The sequence below is a fragment of the Lissotriton vulgaris genome, chromosome 10 (assembly GCF_964263255.1).
Source record: "Lissotriton vulgaris chromosome 10, aLisVul1.2, whole genome shotgun sequence".
In the NCBI taxonomy this organism is placed as follows: domain Eukaryota; kingdom Metazoa; phylum Chordata; class Amphibia; order Caudata; family Salamandridae; genus Lissotriton; species Lissotriton vulgaris.
Window position 1 is genome coordinate 486,606,786 of NC_141698.1, and position 14,721 is coordinate 486,621,506.

Consider the following 14,721-nt stretch of genomic DNA (forward strand, 5'->3'; position numbering starts at 1 on the left):
CGGTGTTAGCCATCCAAAGAAGAGCCCTAAGGAGGGCTGTGCACCTGCACAAATCGAAAGGCACTGCGCACCCTGCTAGCAATATGGCCTCACTGCGCAAAGCCTTTAAAAAATCATCATGGGAAGCTAAGAGACAAAAAGAACAGAATGAGTGGCTAAAAATATTTGCCCTGTTAAAGGGAAAAAACCTGTCCCCGTTTTGGAACCACATAAACAAGCTTCGTTCCTCCAATAAGAACAGAGGGAACGCGGTCCATGAAGAAGATTGGGCCCAGCATGTGATTCAACAATACTGCTGTGACACCCTGGCCCCTCTGGTGAGCAAATTTAGAGACTGTGTTGATACTACGCAGATAGAAATCCATGAGCTGACTACTACAGCCGAGGTCTCCAAGTATTTGAAAGCCATGAAAAACGATGGTGCTCCCTTGCCTAACGGCCTTCCATCTGTGGTATTCAAATGTGCGCTGGAAGAGTGGGCCAAGCTTTTGGTCCCCTTATACAACAACGCGTTTACTACCCATCGGTTACCAGACTCATGGACAGGCTCGATATTATGCCCAATATTTAAGAAAGGAGATCCCTCTCTTCCAGCTAATTATCGACTCATTGCCCTATTAGATCTTGAGGCCAAGGTATATGCACGGTGTCTTCTAAGGTCGCTAGAAAAATGGGTAGCAGAAAACAACATTCTACCATATTTTCAAACTGGGTTTCGATTCTCCGCCTCTACAATAGACAGCATCACCACTCTAGCTATCCTGAGTCAACAAGCAGCACAAAAAAATCATTTACCTCTTTATTGCTGCTTTATAGACTACAGCGCTGCCTTTGATTAAGTGTCTCGTAACACCTTATGGAGGACATTAGACAAGTGGGGGATCCCTCAGAGTCTGTTAGGAGTCCTTATCTCCTTGCATAAGAACACATGGGTTCGAGTTAGAACTGGCCCAAAGACAGTCTCTGTAAAAATTCCAACCTCAGATGGCCTAAAGCAAGGTTGCGTTCTCGCCCCCCTCTTGTTCAACCTTTACATCGCTGACCTGGGAACATTCCTGGAGAAAAGCAATCTCCTTCCGCCAAAATTGGGCCTTGCAAAAACGAACCTGCACATTTTGCAATATGCCGACGATATTGTTATAATGGACCAGGCAAAATCTGGCCTTCAACGAGCTTTAAACACGCTCCACAAATATAATACTGCTAACGCTCTAAAAATCAACCAGGAAAAGACAAAGGTTTTGATATTCGGCTGTTGCAAGATCAAGAAAAATTTAAGGTGGAAAATTGGGCCCGCAAAGATCAAAACAACATCAAAATATAATTACCTGGGGGTCTGGTTTAGCGAGTCCTCTAGACCATCAGTTCACCTAGTCGCCTTGAAAAAGAGAGCTGGAGCAATAACATACTCTCTGACCCGACTTAACCAGTCCCTGTGTAGTCCTTCTGCAGAACCCATTCTGAAGGTGATTAAAGTCATGCCTTACACTATGGGCATCAGGCCTTCCCTGGCGCATGCTTTGCCAGCCTCGACCACGTCCAAGTTTCCATGTATGAAAAAATCTTCCATCTTCCAAACTTCATCCACAGGGCAAGACTACGACTGGAGCTGGGCCTTCAAAGACAATCTATTTTTTGTGAGGCTGATACCCTGAAATACTTTATAAGGATACTAAAGGCCGCAGACAACACCCTAAAGGCCAGGTTAAAAGAAACTCTTGCCAGCCCTGGGAATCAGTGGAATCGTCAAATCAAAAAGGCCATCAGATCGCTAGACATCGATAACTCATTACTAACCACAGACACTATTCCATACACAGTCTGGAAAAAGGTTATCAATAAGCAGGTCAGAAAAATTTCCCACCGGATGGACTGCCAAGCTCTAAAAACATCAACTGTCTTGCTTCCCCTGAATATCTCATACCTCCCTGGGGTACCTCAATCTTACCTCCTGGAAAATCTGAATGCAGTGGCTCAGAAGAACATAATGGTAATGCGTCTCCTAGGTCTGCGCTCCACTGCCTTCAACCGATGGGCTCCAACAAGTGAGGAGGGGGCCTGCAGACTGTGCAACTACAGGTCCGAATCATGGTTGCATCTTCTGTGCTGTTGTCCCGCCCTTGACTCTCCCAGAAGACTTCTTTTAAAACCCTTATATTTAAAATGGGGCATCAGGACATGTTGGGAGGCATCGGCCCTTTGCTTTACTTCCTTAGACACTCAAGTGCTTGTAAGGACTGGAAAATATGTGAGACTCCTGGACAATCTTTTTTACCCTCCTTGGCCCCTGCTCTTCCAGTTCCTCCCCCCAAAAATCTTATCACAGACTTTTTTCGTCCCCTGACCTAGTATTCCCGTACTAATTAATTTGATTTTAGGCTTTGGAATCCTGTTATGTGATTACAGTGGAAACTACAAGATTGCCTTTTTAGTTATATGTATAGGAACTTAAACCTTGATGGTTTTCTTAGTTTTTGCTTTTAACGTGATAATTGTGCTATGTTGATGCTCTATAGCAATGGTTTTAATTAACTGTGCTAATTTAATAAAAACCTTCAAACCTTCATAGTTCTTTTGCTCAACCTTCTACCCCAGTTTAGACCCAGTCATATGCAAATCAGTCTTGACACTTTTCCTCATGGGAAGAGTCTATTCCGAACTGCCAAGCGAGGTCCTCCATGGACCAGAAACAAGCATCCTGGGACCGTCTTTGGGGTATTACCCCTCATCAGCTAGCTTGAATCCAGTGGCACAGTGAGCAAGGGATCCACTTCTGGGCATACCGAACCCACTTAAGGCGAAAAGTGCTAACAAAACAAATAATGGAGTGAATGCTGAATAAATCACACATTCCCCCCCCAGTCAAACAATCTAGGTTAAATACATCTTTCTTTTGCTCACATGCCATACCCAGTTTAGACCCAGCCATATGCAAATCAGCCTGTACCCTGTTCCTTATGGGAACAGTCCAGCCCAAACTGCGAAGCCAGGTCCTCCCTGGACAAGAAGAAATAATCCTGGGACCAGTTTTGGGGTATTTCCCCTCATCCCAGGATGGTTGAATCTGGTCCACGGTAGACCTGGCCTTGCATTTCGGGCTAGACTGTTCTCTTGGGGAACAGGGTCAAGACTGATTTGCATATAGTTGGGTTTGAAATGGAATAGCATGAGGAGACAAAAAGAAGATGGATTTAGTCCCAGTTCTCTGTACTGGGGTGAATGTTTGACATTGTTAAACATTCTGTCCATCAGTTGTTCTTTTTCCATTTGTCACCCCGAGAGGGACAGGTATGCCCAGATGTGGGTCCCGTGCTCTTCATGCCACTGAAGTCAAGCTAGTCCGGCTGATGAGGGGTGAAACCCAGAAAGCAGTCTCAGTATGCTTGTTTGTGGTCCAAGGAGTACCCTGTTCCAATGGGCTACTTACTTGTCACAGCAATAAAGGTTCTTGGCCCCCAACGACTCTCATTAGACAAGGGGACTTCATTGCCTCAACCAGTAGTGCAGCAGGAGGCCTCGGTGCAGAATGGTTGAGAAAGGGGGCAGGCCCTTACCCCTTCGCAGCTAGGGCCCCCCCCACACCCCCCTCCCATGTGCTAAGCCCCTTTTTTGGGCCATTTGGGGTAGTTTGTGCTTAGGCCCCTGTAATTTTTTGACCACATAAGGTATGCATGACAAATATGTGTCCTTTTTTTCCAACATCATGGGAATCTGAAGGTACCCAGGGTTTGTGGTTTCCCCTGGAGGGGACCCAGAAATTATCCAAAATACAGCTAATTGTCTTTTTTTTTAAATGGGAAAAAAGGGCTACATATGAAAGCGTCTATTTTTTTCCCTGCAAACAAAGGGATTGTGGTGCTGAAATAACAATCTTCCCAGCTTTCAGGGACATACATACTTTTGTCAGAAAATCTAAATTGCTTACACAGTTTTAGCATTTTTCCGGGACAAAGCCAATTATGCTACTTTTTGTGCTTTCAACCTCCTTCCAGATAATCGTAGAAATTTGTATGAAAGCAATAATGGATCCTGGAAATCTATACATTTTAGAAAAGTAGACACAATTCTGAATTCAGCAAGGGGTCATTTGTGTAGATCCTTCAGGGTTTCTTTATAGAAACTAACAGTTGAATATTAGTTAAAAAACAGCCATTTGTGTCAACGTTTTCACCTGTAACTTCTTCTAATTATGGCAGCTGTCTGAAAGCAATATACTGTTACATCCACTGGGCCTTTCTGGTTGTGGGGATATATAGGACTTGTAGGTTCACCAAGAAATCGACGCACCAAGAGCCAATAACTGAGCAGCATCTTGCAATGATTTTTTTTTACGTCCAGGGTATATAGCAATTCATTTGGGAAAATATATACATGGAAAAATCGGTATGAAAGACACCTATGTATTTCTGATATTGAAAAAAAATATAGAGAGTTTAGAAACAGTAGATAATTGCACATTTCAGAAATTGTGAGTACTCATACTATCATGGGAATTATAGGTCATTTTTCAAAATGACTTCTTTTTTACACATTGACTTTCATTTGGAAGGCAGAAATGCATCAAAAGTCAATAGGTAATAACAGTTGCTCTACAATCCTATGTTACCCTAAGTCTCCTGATAAAAATCGTACCTTACTTGTGTGGGTAAGCCTAGTACCCGCAACAGGAAACGGCTCAAAATGCATCGTGGACACACTTTATTTTTACAGTGAAAACTGACCCTTCTTTGCAAAGTGCCTAGCTGTAATTTTTGAAACTAGACACCCAGTGGAATCCAGGAGGGGGTGACTTGACTGGCTCTCACCACGTTCTATTCCCCAGAATCCCTTGTAAACGTAAACATTTGTAAAAAACAAATGTTCATCACATTTCTGTGTTGGAAAGTTCTGGAATTTGTGTGAATCCACAAAATTCCACCCACCCCGCGTTTCCCAATGTCTTCAGAGAAAAATGGTACCTCACTTGTGTGGGTAAGTCTAGTGCCCGTGACAGAAAATGGCCCAAAACACAACGTGGACACACCACATTTTCACAGTGAAAATGACCCTTTTTTTTGCAATAGCTGTAGATTTTGAACCGTAGCTCTGCCGGCACCTAGGGAAACTTAGCAAACCTACACATTTTTGAAAACTAGACACCCAGGGAAATCAAGGCTAGGGTGCTTTGACTGGCTCTCACCGGGTTCTGTTCCGCAGAATCCCTTGCAAACCTACACATTTGTCAAAAAAGCACATTTTCCTCACATTTCCCTGGTGGATAGTTCTGGAATCTGCGGGGATGCACAAAATTCCACCCACCCCGCGTTCCCCAAAGTCTTCAGAGAGGAATGGTACCTCACTTGTGTGGGTAGGCCAACTGCCTTCGACAGGAAAAGACCCAAAACGCAATGTGGACACATCACATTTTCACAGTGAAAACTGACCCTTTTTTTGCAAAGTACCTCGCTGTAGATTATGAACTCTAACTCTGCCAGAACCTAAGCAAACCTAGCAAACCTATACATTTGTGAAAACTAGACACCCAGGGAAATCTAGGATGAGGTGACTTGACTGGCTCTTCCCAGCTTCTGTTACGCAAAATCCCTTGCAAACCTAAAAATGTTTCCAAAAATACAAATTTTCCTCACATTTCTGTGGTTGAAAGTTCTGGAATCTGTGTGGATACACAAAATTCCACCCATCCCGAGTTCCCCAAAGTCTTCAGAGAGAAATGGTACCTCACTTGTGTGGCTAGGCCAACTGCCTTCGACAGGAAAAGACCCAAAACTCAATGTGGACACATCACATTTTCACAGTGAAAACTGACCCTTTTTTTGCAAAGTAACTAGCTGTAGATTATGAACACTAACTCTTCCAGCACCTAAGCAAACCTATACATTTGTGAAAACTAGACACCTAGGGAAATACAGGACGGGGTGACTTGACTGGCTCTCACCAGGTTATGTTACCCGGAATCCCTTGCAAACCTAAAAATGTGTCAAAAAACACATTTTCCTCACATTTCTGTGGTGCAAAGTTCTGGAATCTGCAAAGATCCACAAATTTCAATGCACCCCGCATTCCCCAAAGTCTTCTGAGAAAAATGGTACCTCACTTGTGTGGATAGGCCTTTTGCCCACAACAGGAAACAGCCCAAAACGCAACATGGACACACCACATTTTCACAGTGAAAACTGACCCTTTTTTTGCAAAGTGCCTAGATCTAGATTTTGAACTCTATCTCTGCAGGCAGCTATCGCAACCTAGAAAACCTATACATTTTTAAAAACTAGACACCCAGGGGAATCCATGATGGGGTGACTTGACTGGCTCGCACCAGGTTCTGTTACCCAGAATCCCTGGCAAACCAAAACATTTGTCAAGAAAAACTAATTTTCCTCACATTTCTGTGGTAGAAAGTTCTGGAATCTACATAGATCCACAAACTTCAACCCATTCAGCATTCCCAAAAGTCTTCCAAGAAAAATAGTACTTCACTTGTGTGGGTACGCATAGTGCCCACAACAGGAAACAGCCCAAAACGCAACATGGACACACCACATTTTCACAGTGAAAACTGACCCTTTTTTTGCAAAGTGCCTAGATCTAGATTTTGAACTCTATCTCTGCAGGCAGCTATCGCAACCTAGAAAACCTATACATTTTTAAAAACTAGACACCCAGGGGAATCCATGATGGGGTGACTTGACTGGCTCGCACCAGGTTCTGTTACCCAGAATCCCTGGCAAACCAAAACATTTGTCAAGAAAAACTAATTTTCCTCACATTTCTGTGGTAGAAAGTTCTGGAATCTACATAGATCCACAAACTTCAACCCATTCAGCATTCCCAAAAGTCTTCCAAGAAAAATAGTACTTCACTTGTGTGGGTACGCATAGTGCCCGCAACAAGAAACAGCCCTAAACACAACGTGGACACACCACATTTTCATAGTGAAAACTGAAACTTTTTTTGCAAAGTGCCTAGCTGTAGATTTTTAACCCTATCTCTGCCGGCACCTATGAAAAGCAAGCAAGCCTATACATTTTTGAAAACTAGATACCCAAGGAATCCAGGATGGGGTGACTTGTCTGGCTCTCACCAGGATCTGTTAGCCAGAATCGCTTGCAAACCTCAAAATGTGTACAAAAAAAAAAACATTTTCCTCACATTTCTGTGGTGGAAAGTACTGGAATCTGCGTGGATCCACAGAATTCCACCGACCCCGCATTCCCCAAAGTCTTAAGAAGAAAATGGTACCTCACTTGTGTGGTTGGGCCTAGTGCCCGCAACAGTACACGGCCCAAAATGCAACGTGGACACACCACATTTTTACAGTGAAAACTGACCTTTTTTTTGCAAAGTGCCTAGCTGTACATTTTGAACCCTTGATCTGCCGGCACCTAGGGAAACCTAGTAAACCTATACATTTTTGAAAACTAGACACCCAGGGGAAACCATGATGGGGTGACTTGTCTGGCTTTCACCAGGTTCTGTTACTCAGAGTCCCGTTCAAACCTCAAAATTTGAAATCATATTTTCCTCACATTTCTGTTGTGGAAATTTCTGGAATCTGTGTGGATCCACAAAATTCCACTCAACCCGCATTCCCCAAAGTCTTCCGAGAAAAATGGTACCTCACTTGTGTGGGTGGGTCAAGTACCCGCGACAGGCAATGGCCTAAAACCTATTGAGGTTTTGCAAGGGGGGTCCCATGACTTTTTGCGGCAGGGTTGCCGTGTCATGCCTGTTTTGAAAGTGCACTTTTTGAATCTGCTCGCGTGCCCTCACCTGATCAGCTGGTCTGTGCTCTCTTCAGTGACGTCTCCACTCGATGTTCCTGGAATCTTCATTCCTCACAATACAGTTTTTTTCCCCATATCATTATTTTTGTGCAGCAATGATGGCGCACATACCACCGATAGCCATCCTGCACAGCGTCAGCCTGCATGCCGCCATCTTGGGTGTGGTAAGGCTGAAGCCCCTTCCTTATGTACAACCATGATACAAGTGGGAAGTTGCCCTTTTAGTGAGTCGTTCTCATGACTAGCTTTGTTTCTGATCTTCCGGTCTCGGATTTGTTTTTTTCGCAGCTGCATATGTCTTGAAGATCAGACGCATCTATAATCCCAGGGTTTTACAGTGGGCTTCTCGTCAATATCTAATGTCCACGCAGTCTACTTTTGGTTGGTTGTGGTTTTCTACACAACAGGATAGATATATACACCTTAGAGAGGACAAGTACTTGCAAAGCAGGCATCGTGAGTTACCTGGGACTTGTGAAAGATTTCGGGTGCGGAGTCGCTCACCAAAGGGAAGCACCTGTTTTTCTCAGTGTTTCTGTAATTTTTTAATGTTCAGTGCTATACTCCTTGATGTGTCCTGCATTAAGAGTAAGGGTGGGCGGACATTTCTGTTCCGCCATGGAATGTGTGATAATTTGCTCCTTCCGCCTTCCGCCTTCCGCAAAGAAGGCGGAAAAACAGGGCAAATTTCCGCACATTCCTCGGCGGAACAGAAGTTGGCCGCCAGCCCGCCTCCTTTTTCCCGCCCACCTTCCACCAGCCTTAATAAATTAGATTTACAGGCTACAAATAAAGTTAAATGAAACTTACCTTATTGACCTGCAAACTTCCCCATCGCGGCTTCTTCTTTCGAACTGCGCATGCGCGGGAGCTTGCGCATGCGCATTCCTCTCCAGTTGCGCAGAATGTTGGTGAGTGGAATGTTGGTGAGTGTGTGAGTAAGTTGGTGGATGGGCTGAGCAGCAGGAAGGCTGCTCCTGGTGGGGCTTTGCTTAACATCTTACCAGATTATCCTGAATAAATCTACTTGGAGAACTTACATGGAATTGGACCATCTTTTGTTTGCTACAGTTAGGCAATGGAGTGATTTCTCAGGCAATACTGTACTGCATGAGTTTTAGTCAATCTGAGCAACTGTTTGCTGTGCTCACAATGCAAGATAAAGATACCAACTTAAGATTTAGCCTTTATTTCATATTCTTTGACATATAAAGAGCATTTTACAATTTCAGTTTTGCTGTCTTAGGAAAACTCTAAATCATGCCTACAACAGTAAAGAGTAGATAAACTGAAGTTCTGTGTCCAGCTTCCACCAAAACAGAACCAGGTGTAGATGCTTAGTAAAGGTGTGTAGTCCCTTAAACACTCCTTTTCAGATGTGTCCTGGCTAGCCTAGCATTGTTGTAGGTTTGTGGGGTGGAAGTAGATTTTCAGGTATGAAGGGGGGCATTTAACAAGGTTTTTACTTTTTCCTGTAATAAAATAGACCTTCTAGCAGTACTGTGGGTGTTGGATGAGGGGTAGGAGCAGAGCCGCTACTCAGCAATTGTGTGTTGTCTTTTGAGTTTGTAGAGCAGATATGATGATACAGGAGAACCTGGTTCAGTCAATAATATCAGTTTCAATGTTGTAGCCTGTTGGGATCAAGGCTTAATTCTTCCCTTCAGCAAGCTTGTACTCTCACCACATTCTGGGGCGGTGGATTCATAAGAGCAATGACAGACTGGCAATTGGAAAAGCAAGAAACAAATTAAGTACCTCCTGTTTGACTAGTGATATTTGCTACTTGTTACTCAATACATCCCTTAATAAATGTATGTGGCACCTTATGGTGAGCATGTTTTTCATCTGTCAATGCGATCTTCTTCTCGCAGAGTTCTCACACCAACTAAATTCCGAGTGGAACGCTGGAGCTTTAGTTTCATGGAGCTGCTTAGTGACCAGAGAGGCCGACAGGAGTTCATGCAGTTCCTAGAGAAAGAGTTCAGTGGTAAGTATAATAATGTATATTTCTGATTGTGTATGTCCTAGTGTAATGTATGTTAACAATGAGTATTGAGGTCTATCAAGTGAGGGCCATTGCCTCCTACAAACTCCCAAAGCTAAACAGACTTGATGTTACCCATTTAAAATAGAGCACATACACTTGTATACCACATTACAATAACCTACTCAAGGTAACATAAAATGAAAAATAAGGCACAGGACAACAGAACAGTCAAAACAGAACACATTGCAACAACCAGTGTACAACCCAACATCACATTGTAGTAATGCAGCACAAACACACAGCATCACAAAAAAAGAACAGAACTCATCACCATCACAACAAATGGCAAAACACAGCAAATATGCAAAAACATGTTGGCCTTGCTAGACAACTCCAAAAACCTAATACCGGACTACCTTATTTACCATCAATAACATGACATAGCACCAATTAAAAATTGTTTATGATGATTAGCCCTCACTGTAGTTAAATATGATAATTTGGACGTTATATTGCATAGATTACATTTCAAGAGGGCCAGATCTCTTATCTGCCCACAGCAGCAGTACCAGTTCTTAATATATCATTTTTAATGGAGAAAGAATGTCTCTGGTAAACTGGAATTCTTAATCCTGCCACAGCTTGAATATATTTCTTCAATCCAATAATTTCATTTTAATCAGCAATTTGTTCTTCCAAAGTCTCACTTTGATTTCTTCATAATTTAGGCCTTCATTATCAGTGGCTTGTTAAAATTCACATTATTTCCCTGCCCAAGTGTTACTGTTAGCAGTGAGCTGGTGATTTGGGGGCTGATGAAATAACTTGAAGATACAGCCTTAGGAGCAATCACACATAAATATCAGTTCAAGATAGTATTGAGTTACAGTGTTGTAAGGTGAGGGGAACCACCAACCTCCCCCAAGGTTATGGCCAAAGCCAACATAGAAATTCACAAAATCCTCAGCACAAGTCTGTAGAGTGATATTAAAAATCAATGCAAGTATACACAAATAATAAACACAGTTTCAGAAATCTTCTCTTTCTTTTATTCTTTTCTCTCTGATCAGCCAACACGTGTTTTGTCGCGAAAACTGGGAAATCATCCTGCGACTTTCTCAAGGCTGAGTAAACAAAAAACTAAACAATGGCCATTGTGACACCATACATACAACTGGTGTGCACAATCTCAATTCAGATATAAACGTGACCCAATGTGCAAGTGCAAAGGCTTGCACATGGTGGACCTATAGTCAATGATGGTGACGTTGTGAGCATCAATTTGTGAAGATAAAACAAACTATTGTGCAAGCATATTTCATATTAAAAAACTCTAAATCAAGGTGATGGAGAAAAACCTATTGATTAAAAAGCTCCCAAAGCCTGAAACCGTGTAAGGGCATCTAGACCAAGCCACAAATACACACGACAGAAACCATCAAGAAACACCTGGGCCGTGTATGTCAAACCCTTCTCTCATTGTTATGTTATGTTAGGCAAATTTTTATAGCGCATGACTCACACAGGGGGCATCTTGGCGCTTACCTAGTGAAAAGAGGGTGGAACCAAAATCAGATTGATGCATAGATTCAAAACATAAAAGCTTTTAATTGTTTTCTCAAGACAGTATATGAGGAGCATTCCCGCAATGCAATAGGCAGTTGGTTATAGTAGCGTGGAGCAAGGTAAGAGAAGGCTTTGTCCTCTGTGCGACTAAGACGTATTCGGGGGACTTTTAGAAGGGCTAGAGAATTAGACCTAAGGTTACAGAACAGAAGCCTGTTTGGTAAATTTATTTTGCAGATAATAGGAGCCTTTGCTGTGTAAGGCATTGTATGTGAGGCAGCAGATCATAAAATTGGATTTCTTCCTTACTGGTAACCAATGGAGCTCTCTCAGAAAGGGGCCTGAGGGGGAACCTGGAGGGCGATTCAGAATCATTCTTGCTGCAGTATTTTGAATCACCTGCAGTTTAGCAAGTAACATCTCACCTACTTCAGCTAACAGTGCATTTCCATAGTCAATAGCCTGGACCAGGGTTCTACGGTGTTTGGTGGGCAGATAGGGCAAAATCTTGCGTAAGAGACGTAAGCTATAATAACAGGAGCTAGTAGTGACCGCAATGTGGTCTTTCATGGATAGTGTCTGATCAAGTTTTAATCCAAGATTTTTCACAGATTATGTAGGGATGGGGCAGCTCCCAGCTAAGACGGCCACCAATCCTCCATCCAGATGGTTGATGCTTTCCCCATCAGCATAACCTTGGTTTTGCTAGGATTCAACTGAAGGCAGTTCTCCATCATCCAGTTTGAGATGGCAAGCGTACCTGCTGAAAATCACATTTTCTCAGCTTCCATGTTGGAACCGATTGAGAACATAAGCTGAGTATCGTCAGCATATGAGATTATCTCAAACCCTAATGGTTCTACAATGTTTGCCAAAGGGGCTATAAAAACATTTAATAGTGTTGGACTTAGACAAGAGCCCTGGGGAACTCCCTTATCCAGGCGAGTTTTCTCTGAGAGGTAGGGGCCTAGCATAATCATTTGACGTCTATCCAACAAAAAATTCTGCAGCCATTGAGGGCTAGTCCTTGAATACCACAGGAATGTAGTCTCTCCACGAGCTTTGAATGTGAAATGGTATCTAATGCCGTGTAGAGATCAATGAGGATCAGGACTACTGATCCCCCAAAATCCATAACCTGCCTCAGGGAGTCAGTCACTGCCAGGATAGCGCTCTCAGTGCTAAAGTCTGTCCGGAACCCTGACTGTGAGGGGTCCAGAATTGTATTAGACTCAAGATATGAGCTTAGCCGCCTATTTATTGTGGTTTCAAATTGTTTGCCCAGCAGGGGTAACAAGGATATTGGTATATAATTACTGAGTGCCAGTGGGTCGGTGTTTTTTTTTAAATATAGGTCGTACATATGCTGCTTTCCATGGGGTGGGAATAATGCCTGATTGAATTGAACAGTTGAAAAGATTGAATTTCAGGAGTACAATTGGTAGACAGAAGGGCCATTATCGTGGGAGGGCAGGGGTCGCAAGGCGAGCCAGATTTGGCAAAGGATAGTGAATTGGTGACCTCCTCTAACGTGATTGTCTCAAACTGATCGAGGGTACTAGCTGTCTGACTTAGTAGTTGGAAAGTTAGCATAAATATGCTCAATTTTTTCATGAAAATAGACTGCTAACGAGTTGCATAGTTCTTGAGATTCCGCCGGGGATTTCCTACAAGCTTGTGGTGATACAAAGTCCTTAACTATATTGAACAGGACTTTGGATGAATTGCTGGCCTGGTCAATTTGATTCATAATAAATGTTCACCTAGCGGTTTGTATTCTCTGATGATAACTGGAGAGAGATAGTTTGAAAGCCTGTCTGTCCAGCACATCTTTACTGATTCTCCATCGTCTCTTCAGTGTTTTCCACTTGGATGTGTCAGTTTTTAGCTCGGATGTGCACCAGGGGGCTGATTGCCGCCGCTGGACTGAGCTATATTTGTTTGGAGGAATTGTGGAGTCCAGTGCTGTTGCTAAGGCAGAGTTGAAACCTTCCAACATCCCAGAAATGTCAGAGACGTCTGAGCCACTCTCAGATGTATGGGTATGGAATAGGTTTCAAGGGATAGGTTGTGCTAAGGTCTATGCAACTCCTCCTATCCAACTCCTCCTTCTGTCCTGTGTTCCCTGCTAGGATTGTAGTAGACTGAGATTGACTGGAAAGCATGACCATTGAGTGATCGGTCCTTGTTAGGGGATAAGAAGAGTAACAGGTGAGGTGATCAATGTTAGTAAAGATTACATCCAGGGCATGGCCAGCCCGATGTGTAGAGCCGGTAAACCTTTAGAAAAGTCCAATTAAATTAAGACTAGTTATAAGTTTGTTCAATTCTGGATTGGCGAAATCTTCACCATGAAAGTTAAAATCCCCCAGCAAAATACATTTGCTGGAACCTAAGTCTTGCATGGCTATTTGCTCAATCAAGTAATTGGAAAAATTAGCTCTAGGTCCTGGAGGCCCATGAATCAGTGCTCCATTCCAACTATCTGTAAGTGACATGGTTATTTTAAAGATACCCAGTTCCAAGCTGTCATTGCATAAGGTAGAAGTCCATTGCACCTTAAGATGGTTTTTGAAAACTATGGCAATGCCACCCCTCATTTTTCCATCCCTGTCTAGATGTATGAATTTATAACCATCCGGGATGGCTAAATTGATCGATGGGTGGTTTGTGGGATTTAACCAAGTCTCAGTGAAAGAACAGAGCTCTGGGGAGTGTGTGGTGATCATATCCTATATTTCAATATTAATCCACATTTGTAAAGCGCGAACCATCACCCGTTTGGGTCTGTAGGCGCTGGGGGCCGTCGGGAAGATTAAGCAAGCTATTGCCCAGAGTCACATGGTGCTGAGCTAATCTGCCGCTGGCCCGAGGATCGAACCGTGATCCCCAGATTCCGGAGTCAGTCACCCTGGCCGCGGCGCCACACCTCTCCCCTCAATGGGATGTTTTGCTAAAGATCTTGCATTACATAGAATATTCTTGGGACTAGTTATGTCTTGATCAAGTTAATTTTTTGGATGCAGTTTGCTAGTCGTAATTAGATCTCTTTGAAAGAGGCAGGTCCTGCAAGCTACCGGCCCTTCCAGCACAATTGGAAATTTTCTAGGGCAACAAATGTTGGCAGAGTGACTGGTTAATTCCCTAGTTCTGATATTAAGCAGGGTTTTAGCAGAATAGGTTAGTCGGTTTGTGGTTAGAGTGCTTACCCTGTTTTGAACAGCATTTCCTGCCTCTGGGCTCATCCGGGCGCGGACGGGCGCAGACGGGCTTGCCTTTGGTGCAAATAATGCAAGTGATATTTAAAAATCAAACGCAAGTGCGAGTGCGAGTGATTAAGTGGACTCCCGGCTTCCGTCTCAGGATCACTAGGTGCTGCAC

The 14,721-nt window shown here is 43.2% G+C and overlaps 1 protein-coding gene across 1 annotated transcript in view; it reads left to right on the forward strand.

The window, feature by feature from the left end:
• Positions 1-14,721, forward strand: part of RGS11 (regulator of G protein signaling 11) — a 1,486,254-nt gene that overhangs the window by 999,443 nt on the left and 472,090 nt on the right. The window contains exon 13 of the mRNA XM_086939774.1: positions 9,659-9,774. Coding sequence (XP_086795900.1) covers positions 9,659-9,774 — 116 coding nt within the window. The remainder of the gene's footprint in view (positions 1-9,658; positions 9,775-14,721) is intronic.